This window comes from Athene cunicularia, assembly GCF_003259725.1.
Source record: "Athene cunicularia isolate RWA chromosome 17 unlocalized genomic scaffold, athCun1 chr17_part1, whole genome shotgun sequence".
In the NCBI taxonomy this organism is placed as follows: Eukaryota; Metazoa; Chordata; class Aves; order Strigiformes; family Strigidae; genus Athene; species Athene cunicularia.
In genome coordinates this window covers 6,646,047-6,665,939 of record NW_020799122.1, presented here as the reverse complement: position 1 = coordinate 6,665,939, position 19,893 = coordinate 6,646,047, and the positions used below count along the sequence as shown (strand labels likewise).

The 19,893-nt window shown below is 45.0% G+C and overlaps 1 protein-coding gene across 1 annotated transcript in view; it reads right to left on the bottom strand.

Annotated features, from left to right (window-relative positions):
- Nucleotides 1-19,564, bottom strand: part of DNM1 (dynamin 1) — a 45,713-nt gene extending 26,149 nt beyond the window's left edge. The window contains exons 1-14 of the mRNA XM_026860675.1: nucleotides 19,548-19,564; nucleotides 18,725-18,798; nucleotides 17,410-17,559; nucleotides 16,069-16,272; nucleotides 15,453-15,551; nucleotides 14,574-14,734; nucleotides 13,354-13,496; nucleotides 13,135-13,270; nucleotides 11,905-11,972; nucleotides 10,703-10,841; nucleotides 2,508-2,594; nucleotides 2,233-2,303; nucleotides 1,722-1,773; nucleotides 510-521 (exon numbers count right to left, since the gene is read on the bottom strand). Coding sequence (XP_026716476.1) covers nucleotides 510-521; nucleotides 1,722-1,773; nucleotides 2,233-2,303; nucleotides 2,508-2,594; nucleotides 10,703-10,841; nucleotides 11,905-11,972; nucleotides 13,135-13,270; nucleotides 13,354-13,496; nucleotides 14,574-14,734; nucleotides 15,453-15,551; nucleotides 16,069-16,272; nucleotides 17,410-17,559; nucleotides 18,725-18,798; nucleotides 19,548-19,564 — 1,413 coding nt within the window. The remainder of the gene's footprint in view (nucleotides 1-509; nucleotides 522-1,721; nucleotides 1,774-2,232; nucleotides 2,304-2,507; nucleotides 2,595-10,702; nucleotides 10,842-11,904; nucleotides 11,973-13,134; nucleotides 13,271-13,353; nucleotides 13,497-14,573; nucleotides 14,735-15,452; nucleotides 15,552-16,068; nucleotides 16,273-17,409; nucleotides 17,560-18,724; nucleotides 18,799-19,547) is intronic.
- Between the last annotated feature and the right edge of the window lie 329 nt (nucleotides 19,565-19,893).

The following is a 19,893-nucleotide window of genomic DNA, read 5'->3' as shown; positions in this document are numbered from 1 at the left end:
CCCAGAACCACCTGCATGCATTATGTGTACCTTGTTGTATGGATGTGCTTGCTGAAAACGACCTGGCACTGAAATACCATGTGACTGCACTGCATATTAGCTAGTTGCACTGTGTGAGCAGCCTACCATAGAGATATGTAATCCTTTTAATTGTCAGTTTACTCCGTAAAGGTAAATGTAATAGCACTGGATCTTCCTCTCATGCCTACTGTTAAACTCGAGATAGTCCTTTTCTCTCTGTGGACAGGAGGGGGCAGTGAAACAGAACCACACATCCTTGGATTACTGCTTTTTATCTCCACCCACTCACAAGACATACCAGCAGTTCTGAATTCTTCTTCAACATACTACCATTTCACCTCATTTCTGCTTCACCTGTGTCTAGTGCCAGCTGCCCTCCTCTCCCCATCCAGCAGCAGAGGGAATAATTTGTCTATGCACTGTTCTTGCCTTCCCAGATGCAACATTAATGTTCATTAGCACACCCTGCTGAGTGGCCTTCTACTCACCAGGATCTCATCCTGCAAAGGGGAACCATAGCAACAGCAGCAGAGCAGAGAGCAGGAGAGGAGCAAAGAGAGGAGAGATTGTTACTAGGAAAGCTGGAGCAGGAGAAGAGAGGCTCAAAAATAAAATAAATTGGAAGCTGGTACCAAATCTTTTACCCCAGGTGTTAACAAAAGCAACCCCCAATCCCAAAATAAAGTCTGCTAATGGGAAAGCCAAAGCACTTTACAAGGTAGATCCAGGGTTTGTCCTTTGTGTTCTTTTACACTCAGCAATTCTGCAAGGTATACTGCAGAAGATGGGGCTCCCTACAGCTGCTCCAAGATCCCATGAAATGGATGTTTGGCCAGCCCAACCTGCTGACCTACCTGCCTGCCAACAGTACTGGAACAGTCTGCATGTTTATGTGCAGCGAAAGGTGGTCAAACATGTTATAAAGAGGACGGATGTCAGGAGAGAACATCGAGCAAAAGCATTTGCTTCCATTCTCCATGAAGCTGCTTATAAGGCTTTGTTTCTACAAGATCTGGCCTAGACAGCCTTGCCATGTTCCCAGCAAATCTGGGAGAAAGTGTCATTAGCCCCTTTTTTAACTGTATGTACACTCCTTACAGTTCCTGAAGGAACAGGGAACTCCTCCCCTCCACTGCTGTCTTCTCCCATGGGTGTGTTCTCATACATACCCCGTACAACCATGGCTATAAAGATCCTTTGTCTCCCTGTACAAAGGTTTAAGCATTTCCAGTGAAGTTTTCCAGAAGAGAGTCCATGAACTCTCTTGAAATCCCTTTCCAGAAAGTAGATACCACTGATGGGAAAGACAATTCCGTACTGTAACAGTTCAGACCTAGTGTTCTGTACCCCTCACTTCAGCAGAAGAGTTATCAGAGCTAGTGAAGGAGCTCAACAAACAGGGATTTACACAATATTAATAGGGATTTCTACCAGAAAAGCAAAACCAGATCTTGATTATCAAGCATCCATTTCCCTCTATAACAATTTCTCTCCATTGCTGCTATGTGTTCAGTTCTTTCTGACTACAGTGAGCCTAAAACACTACCTTCCAGGTATAAACAGAGTTTGATGTGTAAAAAAATAAAAATAAATCCAACTTAGGGCACTGCTGCATCCAGCCCAGCACTTGTCCACCTGGTAGCTTCCAGGTAGCAAACACGTCGTTCTTGCAGCAGTGAAGGAGATGGAACTTGGCCTACCTGGTTGCCAGCTGCCTTCTTCTTGCTCATCTGGCTGCTCCTCTGCTGAGCACTGCAAACAACAGCAGAGACATTCAAAACCCCTCAGGCTCTTCTTGATCACCTGAATCCTGCTCCCATCAGATAGCTGCTACAGTGAGTTCATGCCCCTCATCACTGGCTTCCAAGCCTTGATGGCCCAATTTATTTCCATCCGGCTCTCTCAGGCTGGTCTACTCATCTTCTGGCTCCCACCTGAACAACTCTTGGGTCACTAACCCTCCACAGCTTCTGCTTTTTCCCCCTGACACAACCCTAATACTCTAACTCCCCCTTCCACACATCTCTATTCTCCTCCCCAGCCTTGCAATCCAGAGCCACTGAAAAAACAAGCAATACTGAGAGGTGAACCATACTTTGAGACCACAGCATCTGCACTAGGACTTATGCAACCATTTACTGGAGCAGCTACAGGACAGAGCCACAGGAAACACATGCAGAGAAGAGGAGGCACTAGGATGTGGGTGCTTACTTGGCAAAGCCAATGAAATCCTCGTGGTTTGTGTTCATGTAAGCCAGCTCAATGTCTATTAGAAGCATGACCTGCCAAACAGAGGCACAGACAGAGGTTAGTGATTGACACTGCTAATAGTCAGGTGCAGACAGAGCCTTGTACATCGTTCATCTGATCAGCCCTCTGCTGCCAGACACCCCTTGGCTCAGGCCCCGCTAGCCTAGACTGTCCGTTCAAAGGCGTCCCCCACCCCACCCAATCCCCCCCCCTTACACATACTCCTGATCCCCTACCTGATCTTTGGTCCTGCCTTCTCTCTCACGGATGTGAGTGGTAACAATCCTCTCCATCTCCTCACGAAGATGAGGGTACTGGCTGAGCTGCAGAAGAGAGAAAACACGTGCACATGGGAAAGGGAGGTATAAAGGGGGGAGCAGCCCCCCACACGTATGCATGCTTACATACACCCTGCAATCATGTACTTTCAAGGGAAGTTCTAGAAAGCTGGACTTGCAGACAGATGTTTCCAAGTTCCTGGAGGTCTTCTGGGGAAAAGTTCATTCCCTTTTGCTTTGGGCTTCAGAGAAAAGCCTTTTACACTCCTGCAGCAACCTTTCTGCCTCGCTGGAGACCTGCTCCAAACCCACCATGTTCTTCCTGACATGAGGCTCTTGACAAACTCCAGACAGAAACACACTGCTTATTTCTCATTGGGTTTTTCCCATTAAAGTGAACAAATTCTCTAGACATTCAGCACCTCGTAGTCAGCTAAGTAGGTGAACAGCCTATAGCTACAACCTCCTAAATCCTATGGGAAGTCTCCCTGGAAGTGGATCTCAATTCCCATTTGCTGAGGCACTATGTGAAAGCAGCTGGGCCTCTCCAATATCTGCAAGCAGAGACGGGGGATCTGACCAACTCCAGGGTACGTGTCTTCAAGAAACACCATGCTCCAGGCATCTAGCTGCTTCTACCTGCTCTCCACCTGTACTGGGGCAGGATCACATAGCTGAGGCCTATATTCACATCCCACCTACACCACTTTTTGGCACGTTACTGAGGAGGGAATCCTTTGCTGCCTAGACAAACAAAAAGACTTTACTAGTTGTGGTTCAGAAGAAGAATATCTACAGATATCATACATGAAAAACTTCCAAAATCAGCACCCTCTGGGTTTCACATGGCACCTACCTACTTGCCCAGATTCATAAGCCTATAGTGATTTCAACAGCAGCAACTGAACACTTCTCAAGTCAGGCCCAGCACAGTCAAATGAAATTAATCCTCCAGGATCTAGCCCTTTCTTTCCCACTTTGCCTACCCCCATGAAATCATTTCCATATATATCTATATATCTATATATCTATATATATATTTTTTTTAAATTTTTTTTTATTTTTTTTTTTAAATATTACCTCCAGTTTGACTATAATGTCAAACAGCATTTCCTAATCAATCTTATGTCCCCTCAAGGGGGTGTATAAAAAAAGAAATCTCATCTGTCTATGATCTGTACTACATTTGTTTTGTTCCTCCAATTTACACGACAGCTTCTTAAACTGGTTTGGCCTCCGTATACATAAGCAATTCTAACATGCTAGAAGGAACTGGCTCCAAGTGTGCAGCATCACTACTGGAAGCCAGGTCCCACACTAACCAGCCACAATATTCCCCATATCTGACTATAAGCAGTCTCACACCTTTTCAACACCCTTGCAAGTTAAGCAAGTTGCAATAGCCTGGAACTGAAATTGAGGACTAGCCTTGATAATGCCCATTTTCCAAACGTGTGTTTTGTTTTGAAGGCAAATGACCCTACATAGGCAGGAAAAAAATAAGTGGAATTAGTGTTCCCCACCACCACCTTGTCTTGAAAGCACAAACTGGGTGTTCTCCATGATCTTTTTGGTTCAGGCAGCTGGTTGCTTCAGAGACACGCAGGCAAAGCTTCCTGTTTCCTTTGGGGGGTTGGCAAAGGATAGATGGGCAAGTTATGTCTAACAGAAAAACAGGAAGTTGGAAAACCTCTAAGCAAGTCTCAGCTTCTCTGCTTCAAATTAAAAAAACAGTCAAACAAAAAAAACACATCAAACCTCCCACCACCACCACCCCTCCCAACCAGTACAAATGCACACAAAGTGCAAAACAAGTTGTGGTTTATTCAGAACCCAGGTCATCCAGCAACAGCAACATTCATGTGCGAAAATAAATTGACGGCATCAATCCCCATGCAGGAGCTTCCAACCTCAAGCATGCACAGAAGCAAGGGTGGGCAAGGAAAGAAGACACAGACAAGCCACAGGATGTCACACCACGAGGAAACATGCAATAGGGCATTAAAGGGGCAAGGAGTTATCACCAGCAGTACAAACAGCACCCAGAAACGCCATGACTCTGAAAGACAGGAGAGCAGGCGACCCTTCAAGGGGTTAAGTCTGTCAGCCTGGGATCATGTCCCAGCTCAAATGGGTTTTCAATCCTGTTTTAGCTGCATTTGCCTGTTCAATCAAAACACAAGCTTACAGCCCTCTTTGAAAACCAGTTTGTCCCAACGTTCCTTAGTTCCCTTTGCAGACTCCAGGAGTCCTTGCCAGCACACCAAAGATCAACCTTTAGCTGAAGGGTTGCTGACTTGCAAGACCTTCCTGCACTTGCGAGATGCTGCAGTGCAGTCTGGCACAGAAGGTTCCTGCTTTTGGAAAAATACTAGCTAGAACATATCCTCCTAAATGTAAGGGCTTACGGGCTTACATCAGCTTTCTGTTGATTTTGGAGCTAGTCTCCATTTAACCAACTGGAAGAAGCTCAGAATCGGGCCAGTCGGAGAACAGCTGTGAATGGCTACCTTCTCTTCAGCCCTCAGCTTTGTCTAATAGGCAAGAGGTAGTCAACTGCAAATCTCTTTTCATACAGGAAAGCTGTATTTCTGTAGACAACAGATGGGTTTGCCGCCTTCTATGTTCTTTATTGATAGTCTCATATTATTCCATCTATGCAGCTTTACCAACTGCACATACAAAGATTTCTCCGCCATCTGTGGTGAAATGAAATAATTGTGACAGCACACAAACAGTAACACACAATAGTTCAGGACAGCAACAAACCAAGGCTACAGGACTGTTAAGCTAATTCAAGAGATGTTAGCCCAAGCAGTGTTCCTTTCAAGAAGCCTTGCAGGACTTCTTGTGATTTAAAGGTTTGTTTTTGTCATCTGAAAGGCAGCATCAGTCCACAACCAGCGGGCTGTATATTACCTTACAATTAGCATCAGTCCTAAAGTAGCCTTTTTCAGATGCCTTCCCTAATTGCACATGCTCTTGTCCACATCAAGCAGTCAGGGCTATAACATGCAAGATAAGTATCAGAAATTAACTAATGCCCCTGTGCTGTTACTGCCTTATGCCATCAGAACCTATCTCAGGTTGGCTGCTATCCTAAAGTGGTATATGGCAGTTACCTTCTACTCTTTCAGAGCAAGATACAGGCAAGATTAAGCTTCTCACAAAACCTTCCTTTTATTTTCCAGTACCATTATATGTATCGTCACTCAGGCAGTTATTTCTTATCTCTAACATCTGCCTCCCTGGCCTTCCCAGCTTTTATTACAGCCATTAGTCTCCTACAGTGTCACTGCTACTATCACCTTCCTTACAGGATGTATCTTGGTTGCATTACCTTGGAACATCCTCACAGGCTCCTCCACCATGTCATGAATAAAATCCACTGAGCAAGCAGGTATCCAACCCCTCTAATGATGTGGTCCAACAGAGAAACTGGAATTCAACACCCTTGAGGTTTTTATGATCCTTCTCCCTTCCCACCCAGAACCGACATCTCCAGCCAGATACAGAAAACAGCGTAAGCAGTCAAACCAACGAAAATAAAAATCCACAAGAGAAGCTGGCTGGAAAGGAGTTATTCTGCCTTGCCACATCACTTCCCACAATCTGGCAACAGCAGGACTCTGCAAGAAATAGACTGAGCAGAGCTCAGGGCACATCAAAGATGTCTCCTTACCAGAAGTGGAGGTGCATATTCTTAAGTACAACCAGACCTTATTAGCTCAGCTTTCACCTTCACTCTGAACTCATATCAATTCTTAACTTCCCTTCCTTCCCAATTAGGGGTATACATTGGTGAGTCTGGCTGTAACCCTGAAGGAAGAGAACTTTAATTTTCAAGTCCTAAAATAACTCACAACAGCCCATTCCAACTCAGTTTCCAGAACATACTTCTGTTGTGCCACAGACAGGTTTCTGGCCACTCACTGGGAAGTTTAACACAAATCGCCACATCTGCCTTTTTTTTTTTTTTTTTTTTTTTTTTTTTTTTTTTTTTTTTTTTTTTTTTTTTTTAAAGGAGGCATGTGGTGCCCCCTCCTGGAGGAACCAGCCTGGGAAACAAACCCACTCCTGCCCCAGCCGCTGAGCAGTGTTGGACATGCTGCACTGCTGCTGCCCTCCCCTAGCCTAAGGCTTCACCTCCTGTGGTTCACAGCATACAAAGGAAAGTATCCACACTACCTCCCACTGAGCATAGTCCATGGAGCGAGATCAGCAGGAGAATGATGCAGAGGGTGTAATGCCTGGAAAAGCTTTTCTCCCAAGTCTTCTGGGACAGTACTCTGTTGACTCTGAATGTCTCTTGCAGAACAACTTGCACCTCAAACTTCTAATCAACTGGTTTTTATATGTGCTATTGCTCAACATAGCTCTGCAGACAATGAAACTTGCTGACTACTCATGCTGTAGGGATGAGAGGTCTTTTTCTGGCTTTTTGTCTTTTTCTAGGGTATCTGGATTAAAAAAAAACAAACTCAAGAAGTTCCACGTGTGCAGGCAGCAGCACAGAAAATGGGGCTTGATCCACACTGAGGTGAATGCTGCTGAGCCAGAGAGAAGAAAAGGCAATGCTAGAGTAATCCACTGGGTCCCAGCTCACTGCTCAGCTGAAAAGCCCATGAGCTGACTTCTCTTGGCCTGCTTTTAAACTGCTCTTATACCTGCAGGTTGCTGCTCTCCTTTCGATGCATCCTTCTATCCATTTTCTCTCACTAGGTTTGCTGGAGTTCCTGGGGCATGTGTGGAGAAACAGCATGGAAGTGTGTGGGAAGGGGGTGGGCATTGACCTTTCTTTGCATTTTTTGTTTCTTTACCTTTTCGCTACACTTTCTGATGGTGGATGTGAGCTCACTCACTACCATATCCACACACTTCAGACTCGGCTCCTTCAACTTCTGCACCTGCTTTTTCACTATGGCTTCAAAAGCGAGGTCAGGCGTGAAGAGACCCGTTCTGCATGGCAGGGGCAGGGTGGGAGGAAGCAACGAGGAAGAAGAAAGCGAAGCAGAGAAAGAGCAGGAAGGAGGAAGAAAGAGAAGGAAGGAAAAGGGAAAAGAGAGAAAACACAAGGCAAAATGAGAAGTGAGATTTTGGTTCATTCCATTAGTTTATTGAACCAGGTGAGCATTGCTGTGGGGCCTGTGCACTGCCAAGTATCAGGAGAGTCTACAGGCAAATGGAAGTGGCAAAGGGGAATGAGGTAGGAGCAGCTGGGCCAGTGAAATGGTGAGCTATCAAGAGCAAGATGAATGGATGAAACCCCAAAGGGATCAAGTGATCTTCTCCTGAAGGAAAGCTTCTTTAGATTTTTAGGACAAAGCTGCTTGCCACAGTGAGCCACTGCCTCTCTTCCTAGAGGCTCACTGTGTCTCGTTTCCCTTTGTCTCAGCCATTCCCCTTTCCTTCCCACCATGGTTATCTTCTCTTCATGTTTTCCTTACTCCAGCTGCAGGAAGCCTGAACAGGAGCCAGGCTGTCTTGCAAAGGTCTGCCACTTGCATCTTGTTTTGGCAGATCTGAACTGATTTGATGTCTCTCAGTTTCAGGGATTCAGACAAACTGTTCCACTTATGGAGCGTACTTCATCTCACTCGCCTTCCCTGCAACATTAACTTCCTCAGTAAGAACAGATGTACCCAGTATTTAGGAAAATGCAAACACGCTACAGGGCATCCATAGCTATATAAAGCATCTGTTCTGCCCCAGCTAACCTGTAGCATCAGATCCAACATAGTTCTGTTGAGGTTTAAAGGGAAATATTAATATCCACTGATACTACTTAAGTGGCCTGTATTCTCAGTGGCTCCACTGTGAAAGAGCAGAAAGTCCACAAAAACTGAAGTTACTAAAATATGGCCAAGATTAATCCAATTCAAGAATACTGCACCCAGAGAAGTTTTCCAGCACATCTTTAACACTTCAGAGCTTCTACCAGGATGCTCTTTGTTACACAATCTTGAGCTACTCACTTTAGCATGGGGCATTACTCCTCTGCAAGTGCTTTCAAGGGGGCAATGTCCCCTTGACATGGGAAGGACATACTGCCTTTCTAAAGGTACAGTTACTAGTCAAACCTGGAGTGCCGACAGCTAACAACCAATCCAGGACTAGCTATAAATAACCACCACCTCATTTAAATCAGGTATTTATGTCTGTGGATAACACCTGCAAGACACCAAGCAATGCCAATATTAAAAAAACTCTTCAACACATATTTTAGGACCTACAACTAGTCTGCCTTTTAAGCAGAAGAGACATGGAATATGTTACAGGATTCAGCTTCACCCAAGAGTCTCTCTCAAGGTGCCAACAATGCCCCTTTTGAGTAAAGCAAGGGCATTTCCAGAGCTAAGTTCACATCCTCTGACTCAGCAACAGTTTCCTACTAATTCAGTCGCCCTGCTAAGCTCAATATACACTGTTTCCCTCATTTTAAAAAAAATCAGTCTCTTCCAGTACCTAAGCATCACCTGAATGACAGTATCTTGTTTCTTCAGATACAAAATTATAACTATGGCTACTAGAGCACAAAGAGCAACTAACGCTGAAGTCAACCATCAAGTTCTTAGCAGTAGGATCTAAGCTAAAACAGAACACTTTAATCGTGAATCTGTGACACTTCCTTCCCCCCATCCCTGTGGTCTCTTCTCCCTTATTTCCCACCCTGCTGTACCCACCACCTGATCACTTGAGGAACCTGCTGCTGTCAGAACAGATGGTCTATTCTGAAATTCCATAGAGAGGAAACAAAAAGAAACAATGAAGAAGGAAGTGGGAAGTGGAGGGAAGGATGCAGAGAAAGAATGAATGGTAGATTTTGAGTAGCAACCAATGGATAGAGAACAAATCAAGAGAAGCTTCAGAGGGCATGAAAAAGGAGGGCCCTTCTGATCCAGTTAGCAGGCAACTCTGGATACTTGGCAGCCCGAGGGCCTGTGCTTACCTGTCGCCAGGCTCTAATGGCAATTTTCTGGGTGCTCCCCACAGTCACACACCCCAAGAGAGGACAGCAGGACAGAAAAAGGAAGCTCCTCCAGCACTCTAGAAACCTGAGCAATCTCTCACTACTTTCCCAGTCTGTCCGGGGGGGCGAAGCACATGCCTGCATGCCTGAGTCCTTCTACAGAGGCTCTTGGCCCTAAGGACTAGGCACTGCTGCAAGTGATGGCAAGTATCACCACTTGGACACCTTTCCCCACCCTTGCAGGGACAGGGTGTCAGACTCTCCAGACACCTCCTGCAACATCCGTTTACCTGCACCTGAATAGCCAGTGGTGATTCCAGTCTCCAGTGCCCACACCACCAACCTAACTGAGGTGCCTTTTCACCAGCGCCTAGTCCTGCCTGAAGCAGCAAGCCATGGCTGAGAGGAATGGCACAAGTCTTTATCTTGCTGCCTTTCAACCCCAACCTCAGAAACAAAAGCTGCTGTATCCAAAAGGCATAATCAAGACAGGTTCCCCCCCCTCAGCCCCAACAAATAACAGTATGGATCCCAAAGGGCAAAACCTGAAGCCCCCTCAGAGAAGGCAGGAGGACCCCAGAGGTTGATGGGACAGTTCTAACTTGCTTCTCCTCAGCCATGTGCTGCTCTTCCAGAACAGGATATGGACCAAGCCAACCAGAAACCAAGCCAAACACCACAGGAACATTTCCCTGCAATACAGCCCACAGCTATAACTGCTGCAGTCTCTGAAGTTGAGCCCCATACGCCCCCACCAGCAGCACTGAAAGGCTAGTTTGGGATTAACCCTGTCCTACAAGAACAGAGGGGAAAAAAATTTAAACCCGTTTCCAGCTTGGAAAAAACCCATAGATACTAAATTTCATGTCAAATGTGGCCGCATAAGAAATACCCTTGGTTTTAGAAGGAATTAGGAGTCATGCTACAGACAGAAGGGTGGCCAGGACATCTCCAGCACCCCTCAGCTCTAAAACATTCAGGGAGCAGGGCCATGGCCCATAGCGGTTCATGTTTGGCTTGTTGGCTGGATGGCCCCAGGCTGGTACCACTCAGGTCTAGTCATGCTGAGGAGGTGGTTAGAAACACCAAGTGTGGCTGCAGGCAAGTCCCTGCCCAGGTCACAATGCTGCGCTGCAGCCAGCGAGGGGGTGGAAGGTGCCAGCTCCATGCTGCCTCTGGTTACCTTCTTGGTGCACTGTCTAACGGTATTGATTAACTCCGAAATGACCATGTCCACGCATTTCAGGCAAGGTTCTTTTATCTTCTTCACCTGCTTTTTCACAATGGTCTCAAAGGCCATGTCGGGTGTGAAGAGACCGGTTCTAAACACCCAGGGGTGGGGATAAGACAAGGCAGGAGGGTGAGAAGGGGCAAGGAGAATGTCACAGCGTTACACACACATCTTGGAGAAGGCACCGCCATCACTGAAACCCGGCACGTGGGGCTGGGGAATGTCATGTCCCCTGGACAAGCCCTGATTGGAGTCCATGGAAAATGGGGGATGCATGGCACCTCCCAGGAAGGAGATGCTGAGGGAAAAATGGATCCCAGCAGGACAGCCATGGCCAAGCCACCATTTCACCTCAGCCACCAGGCCTAAGGCTGACCCTTCTGCAGAATATTTGACCTCAGAGTTGTGCAGCAGATGGGAGGCCTTCTTTGAAAGATTTTTCTTAATGATTAGAACACTAACACATTTGATATCCTTTATCAAGCTCAGCTAGTGACTGAGCAAACAAAAGGAATGAAAATAAATCTAGGTCAGTATTTGCTCACATCCCAGCATGCAGGAAGGGCACTCAAAGGCACCAGACCCTGCTCATCTCCCCAGAAGCAGCACAACTCAGGGTCTCAGGGCTGTGCTTTCTGACACCTAACCTCCACTGAGGGGAACACAAGCATGTTTGCTAACTACGTCCTGGGGACAGGGGGATCCTGGTGATGGGCAGCCCAGTGCTCCCTCAGATCTCTAGGGGAGGAGGTACTTGGTATCAACAACTGTTTTGAACAACTAACTGTGGATTAGTATGGAGGCAGAAAGTGAAACCCAACATTTTAGTTTTAACTAAATGAAGGAGTAATATGGGCTTGCATCTCTCTTTCTATCCTTTCTTATGTCAAGACACAAGAAGGAGGGAGAAAATGTCTAGTCACAAAGGCAGTTTTACCTTTTAGGCTTCTGTGACTCTCACATGGGAAGAGAAAGCAAACTGACTTGAATGACTGTCCATACTCCCAGACTCAAGCCACCGGGGTGGTCCAAGGAGCTTACCCCTCCCCTTCAGCTGACCTACCGTACCTCTGAAGTCTTCAACTCCACGCGGAAGGTCTAGAGGTATTTACAAGGCTATGCAGCCAATGGTCTGCCTAGTGCGTGATACGTGCCTGATACCATGGATGTTCTTGATGGCATAGCTGATCTCCCGCCGCAGCTCCTTCTCATCAAACTCCATCTGCATCAAGAGAAAATTATATCAGAAACTGTTCAACGCTTACTTGCGCAACCCCAGGATACACAACAGCATGCTTTACAGAGAAGAGGTCCCATGCCAGCACCATCACGTGACAGATGAGATATTAGCCCAAGTGCTGCATACAGAGTCCAGCCATAAAGCTTCTATTGCCAATGCAGACATCCTTGACAAATATGAATAGTCAAGGGCCTACATTTACAGATGCCAAGCCCCAGCAGCTCTCAAGGGGCTTCTTTGAGATAAAGCAATAGGACTGAAGTGCTAGATTGCTTTCTAAAACAAACTGTTTTGTCTCCCAAGATTTAGTGTGAAGTCTTGACAGCTGTTTTTTCAGTCAACAGCACAAACAGATTTACAATGGAGATACAAAAATGTATTATCCCATACAAGGCAGGCTCTTGTATTTAATTAAAAAGGCCTCATCTTATTCAAATGCAAAAAAAAAAAGGAGAAAATCCAAGAATGGTATGATTTGGCTCTCAAGTCTGTTCCAACTGACATAAAAAAAGCTTTTCCACACCCCTTCTAATCAGGCTAACGTACTTTGCCATCCAAGAAAACTATCGTTCAATAAAAATCCTTTTCAACTATTATGACAGCAGAACAGTTTCTACTCTGTTCCCACTTTTAGGCCACTGATAGGGGAGAGACAAGTAAACCCAGGTGTATCTACATCCTCTTTGCTGCTTCTTGCAACTTTAGGTATAGCCTAGTGCTCAGGATCAAGGAAGTATAAGTTTTGGCACCGTTTGTACTATGTGAAATTCAGCCAAAGTAGCTTTAACACAACATATCTGCAAGGGCATTCAGTCATTGATTTACTATTGTTTATGTTAAAGGAAGATATTTTTCACATTTCTTTTAGCATATACGAAATGAACCAAAGAAATACTGTCATTTAACTAAGAGAAGGTTAAGTACTGTCACAAGGACATGGACCAAGGGAAAGGTCAGTACTATGGAAAGGCTCCGATAAGAGGCAAAATAAATAAGAAAGGTGATAAAAGGAAAAACATGAAACAAAGTAGACAAAGATAAAGACAGATGATACAAGATACCAAGAGGAGTAAGGACACAGACAGAAGAGGTAACAGACAATAGGCTAGACAGTGTGAATCTCAGCAACATGGGGAAACAGTACCTTCACCAGTTCAAAGGGGAAACGCTCATGGAAGATACGGTTAATCCTAGCTCCTCCTGACAGCTCGTAGGTATCAATTTGGTCTCCAGAGCCTTCAATGCGTTTCTCAAAGTCCACAGCAAACTGCTGGACCATCCTGAAAGAAAACAAAAACCATGATGTAGAAGTCATGGCCGAGCAGTCACCTCCAGGCAGGGACACACAGCTGAGGCCACTTACTGAAGCAGAGCTTTGGTCTTGCGAGCAGGGTCATCAGGGCGAAAGTTCTTGTACTCCTCCACCTCCTTCTCGATGGAGAGAAGCTGGCTTTGGAGCTTGTTCCGCAGCCCTGGCAGGGTGTCACGGATGTGGTTGGTCAATTGCTGCAAAAGAAGGTGGTTTAAGATAACAAGCCTCTAGGTGGTTACTGGGAAGAGTATGCTACCTCTGCACCACCAAAGACAGGGGGATGCTCCTCTCTTCTGGGTTAAATCCTTCTGAGTGGTCCTAATATAAAGTCTATCCCAGGACACATACCAGTTACGAGCTGGGTGTATCCTGCCTCCCCAGCTCGCACACACTGCACCCCTGTATTCTTGACCTTCATTTTGCCTTCTAGTTTGGTACAAAAGTCCCATTCACAGAAGCCTTTTGCCTCCAATCCAAGAATAAGTTTCACATACAAGCATTGGCATCTGATAATTACACCAGGGTAAAGGCTATTTTGTCTTCAGATTAGCACACCACTGGCACCCAAGATGGTGATTAAGTGTGACAAGGAAAGATGGAAGGAGCCAAAGCCACTGATGAGGCTCTAATAAGAGGGTTTCCACAGAGCACAGTTGTGGAAAAATCCAGTTTAAGGATGAATATTTAAATAAGGAAGAAAAAGGACAAAGTAACTCTTCAGTTAAAGGAGTATTTCAAGGGAGGAGAGAGGGAAGCAACAGTAAATTGCTACTGTATGAGACAGGAGATAAGACAGCCTTAATGGGAAAACAGCTACCAGTATCATACTTAAATCCATCTTTGCAGCTCACTGTTAGGTAGAGAGACCGCTAGAAATTTAGAAAGTATCTTTTAGCTTAACCAGGACCTTGCATTCTGATAGTGTAAATGCCACGAACCAACTATTGATTTTGCACCAGTGTCACAGAGGATAAAGCAGTGCTCTGCCTGCAGTGTGTCTGCTCCATTACTGGCCTTAATGTGTTTCACTGTATCAGCATTACACAAGTCAGGCAAACTTCACAGGACTTGGCACCAAAATGCCTTTTATGATTCAGAGGAGGAAGACTTAACCAATCTTCTCACTACATCAAAACAATTTAAAGTATTTATTAGTTTGCTGACCACAAATCTTAGCTTTTCCTGTATTCTCCTACCTCAGCAGAGCCCTAATGGCCAGCCTAGCTATTCTTGTGACATAGTGGGCAGCAGTTCTTAACTGTTGACAGTACCTGGTTCAATACTTTCTGCAGGTAGGGGGTTCCCATGCGATCAGCCATGTGTCTGTAGGCTGGGTGAGAGAGAAAAAATTTTCTCTCTGCAGCCAGAGCTGCCTGAATGTCCTTCTTGCCATCAATGTCCTTCTGACTTCTGTTGACTACACCAATGTAACCTGTAACAGTGGGGTTAGAGATCAGATGGTTGCAAGGATGAGAATGTCAACAGGACTTAGACTGAGAGGGAAATTACCCAGCTGGCAGCACTGCAAAAGGGGACTTCTAGTAGCAACACATTATTATGAACCAGTTGAAAGAGTTTAAAACTATAATTTCCTCTGAATGGCCCAAGTTCTGATATTTCTGTATGCAGAATGAAAATAACTACGCAACTGAGAATTAGCTTATTTATTACTGTCCCCCCAATCATAAAGCATACCCTAGTATCATTCGAGACTCTTCTGTTAAAGTCCTTAGGACAGGTTCTTTGCTAAGGCTAAACACAGCATGTACTGCTGTGTCCACAGTTATTTCAACTGATACACTATGGTGATCTCATCTAGACAAAAGACAAGGCATCTTTTAGACAGAAGCTCCATTTTTGCAGCTTGCCTTATTAAAAGAAGGAAAGACAAAGTAAATATAAGGATAAGGCTATGCTTCTGCTAGGACTACATATCAAGGTGTGAATACTTTATAAGTTCCGATTAACAGTGTGACTGATCCCTGTTCCCCAACTTTTCTCAGCTCCAACTTAGAACAGAGATAGCTTAATCACAAGTTGTAAAAGATGTTGCAGGAAGGGGATGCACTGGAGGAAGGGGACGAGGCCAGGACACCTCAAACACAGAAAACAGAGGAAGGAGATCACAGACAAAGCATGGGGAAAAATACCTCTACGAAGAGGAAGTAATTTATTTTCTAATACATCTCGTGCATCAGTTCCTTCATCCATAAGATCCAGCTTAGTGATGACTCCAATAGTGCGTTGCCCTATGGAAAAAACAGAAGCATACGAGTTGTTTGCTTGATCAAGAAAAATTTTCCTCTGTTCTGTTTTCTCTGAGCTTACATACTGCCTAACTTGGTTACTCAAGGGCCTGAACTCAAAATAATTACAGTTCCTAACATGTGCAAGAGACCGAGAGAGCAAAATGGACAATGATCAAGATCAGTTCTCACTTATATCCTGCTGAAACACGCATGTGCTATGACACAGCAAAAAGGGATTTTAGTGCAGATTTTCCTACTTTTCTCCAGGCAGAATGCAGATGACTAAAGGAAAGGAAATCCTTCATCACTTCAGAAATGGGGCTCAGAAAGGAAGAGGGGACAAAAATTCTATTACAGAAACTGTTGACACTCACTAACACTGCTCAGAAGAATGTATGAAGATACAACCCAAAACAACAGGCAGGAGCCCACAGCTACTGGGCTAATCACAACCAAAAGCTAAAAGGAAAATCAGACTACTGTCTAGTAACGTCATGCTCAGTTAAGAGATATTTACCTTGAGGATCCACCTCCTTTGCAATCTTCAGGGCATCAGAGTTGGCCAAATCGGAGTTGGCTGGAGATACTGCCAGGATGAGGCAATTCTCTTTGGTGACAAACTGCATGAGCATATCTCGAATCTGAAACTCAATGTCAGGGGGCTGGTCCCCTACTGGGACTTTTGTCATACCCGGTAGATCCACCAAGGTCAGGTTCAGGACTAGACATAGGAAACAGGAGATAGCACAAGGGAGTGGTGAGGTAGGAAGGTACTGGTCTACAAGTACCACCTGTAGCTTCAGTGTCTCCAATATACAATAGGCATAACAGATGCACACACAGAATCACACAGAGCTTCCTCATTCCTTTTTGTTACTGCTTAGTAGGAACTAGTTGCTAGCTGTTACTAATTGTGATTGTCAGTGAACTCATCACCCTTCCCTTTAAACCACTTATTTTCGCAGTGATCAGGGAAACCATGCCTTCAAAGTCCTTCCACATATGTTACTCTGAAAGGGCAGGGATAACAGTACATTTTTTCACCTCATAACAAAGACAGGAGACAGAAGAGTTGGTTCCACTCATTAAGAGCTGTCACTGGTATTGAAGAGCTCAGTCCTGCCACCCTTATTCAAGGGAGGCTCCTGTCGAAGTCAGCTGGGCCTTCTCCTGAAGGACTACAATATGCAGCCCTATAACTTCAATTGTCTCGCCGAGACAAGAAAAAAAAAAAACCCACCTAAAAATCAAGCATAAGTTCTACCCAGCCAAATGCTTTGTAGCACTGAGCTGCTGCTTTCCAAAAAAATGCCCACACAGCTGCTCACATTTAAAAAGCTGGCAAATTTGGGACTATGTCACTCCCTTTTTAAAGCAGAATTCCTCCACTGATATCAGCTGTGTATGACATAGGCACTACCTGAAGAAACTACTACACAAAGTAGTTTTTACTATTTACATGCAAACAGAAGATAAGTGCTCTTCAAGAAAGCCACTCTCCCCATCAATTCTTTTTTGTTCCATTTATTTGCCCAAAAAAGCCGTAGCAGAAAGTAGGAAGAGACAGCAGCTCTCGCTGTGATGCCCATACTGATGGAAAGGAACAGCCTCAGGAACAAGTTTCTGCACAGACATCAGTTACTTCAAGAAGTTCTGCTAGCAGTCAGCTACTTCAGCTGGCAGACAAACCTGTTTTAGCAGTGTGGCTAAGGCTGGCAGTTTGATACAGCATGGCCCAGGCACATGGAAATTAAAAACCATGCACACTCCCTGTTTCATCTCTGTTCTTTCTGTCTTCATGACAAAGCAGCAACCTGCCTCATCTATCTCCTGACTCAGATGCTGCATTAGGACTCACCATGGGGAGAGTAGACTCGAAGGTTGATGGGCACAGGGGAAATGCCTTTGTTGGAGCCAGTAACACGATCCGTTTCAGCCTCAATCTCCAAACGGACCTCCTCAAAATCAGTGAATTTCTTTCCTTTGCAGTGTAGGAACTCACCATATTCTATTTAAACAGAATTAGAGAGTCAGAAATAGTAACTGATATCAGAGAAACACTCAAACTGTAATGAAAACATCACATCCCAAAGCAAAACAAAAAACAGTTGAAGGGATGAAGGCTGGCAAGGGCCTTTCCCACTAGGACCTGGCAGGCTGGCACTCAAATTACTTCAGTCATGTTATCTGATCAGCATCTGAGAGAATTCAGCTGAGGCCAACATCTTCACAATCCAGCTTTTATCTCAGCAGAGGTGGCATTCTCACCTTCATTCAAGTAATAATCCAGGACCTTCTCTGTTGATACTAAGTGAACTTAGCACGCACCTGCCTGCAGCAGCAGTGACTTCCACAGCTACACTGGGAGATCCCTTGGTACTCAGGAGAACTTAGACTATCTCTGTATTAAAGTTCTGGGAGTAAAAAACAGTCTCATTATGTAACAAGAACAGACTCAAGAGTCTCAGGGGAGCGAAAAACCAAAACCTTCTCTTAACATGGTTTTGAACTGGCTAGTGGTTGGGCTTTTTTAAGTGTCAGTTTCTGAATAGCCTAATCAATCCAAGAACCCTCTCTTTTAATTTTAAAAGCATAAAAGTCAAATTATCTCCTTACTGTAGGCAAGAGGACTGCCATGGATAGATAAAGTTCATCTGGCAAAAGAGGAAAAGTACCTTGAAACATTCACTTGTCAACTCCTGGATAAGATCTTAACTTATATTAAGGAGAACGGTAGTGAAAATATCTTGAAAGTGTGTGGCAAAGCCAGTGAACTGCCCAGAACTCTGTAGTCTATTTTCCAGACCCCAGTGTTCTCATACTGGGTTTTCAGTACATTATCTCACCCCCTTATTTCAGTAGATTATCAGAAAGGTCATCTGGCTTTTAGGTCTTACCCACTCATAGCTGCACAGGCAAGAGAAAATCGTGACAAGTGTATGCATGGAGCCTTGCCTAATAAATTAAAACAAAAAAACCTAAGAAGCATTTCGCTTCTGAACACTTAATGCATCAGATGTTAAATAGGTAGAACTGAAAACCAGCTGCAGATCATTTTTACTGGGGAAAACTCATTTATTTTTTCCACACTGATCAGTGCTACTGATCAAGTAAGACCTTTCTTGACTAAGACAGCAATCTAGCTGGACACACAGGGAAGGTAGCTCACATACCTGTGCTGGAGTTCACCAGCTGCAGGACCAGCGGGCGTCTGGTTACGATGCCAGATCCACGTGGCAGAAAGTCCCTGAAATGAAACAAGAAGTTTCAGATGAATGAATGATTGTTTCCTTCCCTTTTCACAGTTTTCTGCTTCTATAAGCATACATGGATTCTAAGAGGGAGACTCAGCCACGGGCACAAAAAAAATTAAGGCACTAAAAACCAAGTGCTCCTCCTTAAGGAGGATATGGGTTTGTTCTTCTGAAGAAGCCTATACTCACAGCACATGCCTTCTAATCCTCCCTGTAACACTGTGATATGATGGGGTTTCAACCCCAAACCCCAAATTAAGGTTGACACATGGGCAATTCCCACAGCCCTTCCCAAAGGGGGGTGAGTTTGCCTTTAGGCTTCCCCCCAGGGTGGTGCTGGCCTGGCAGGGAGAGCCATTGGGTAAAGGAGCCCCAGGTGTCTGCATTAAGGACCAAAGGTCAGGTGTCCCACTGAGGGATAACAGCTGGGCCCCCTTGCAGGAAGGGGCAGTGTCTGACTGTGAGGTGGATGCCCTGTGCAGAGTTCCCTGTTGGGGAAGGACCTCCCGCCTCCCTGGGACTGGGCTCCAGTCAGCTCTGGCTTTTGTAAACACGGGCTGTGTGGAGATTCAGTATGTGGCTTCCTTGGTCTTATATATTTGGCTTGTTGACTCGCTTGTCTCCTGTCCCTTCCATGGGAGACTGCATTTCACCATCTATTCCACCCATTGTTGGTCATACAGTGTCGTTGTTGGGGTCAGTGGGATTGATGTCGGTTATGTATAATCTGACTTGTCTGTACCCCCAGTTCTCACCCATGTACTAACCCTTTTGTATCAAATACAATTTGGTTATTGGTTCATTTTTATGCTGGCTGTGTCCTTTATGCTAGGCCTAATAATTGGCAAAACACACATATAGCTTGGAGCTTCAGCTGAAGGAGCTAACAGGCCCATTCAACACATGTCTGTACTTTGGAAAAAAAAAATATTTCATCAGAATGAAAAGAGAAGTTGAAGCAGAGCCTGAAAACTAGCATGTATATTGTCAAAAGGAGGCAATTACCTGAACTATAATGAAATCACTCACGCCCTGCACTTTGGGGCTTGAACAGATACCACATTGTTCCAGCATGCAAACACCATACA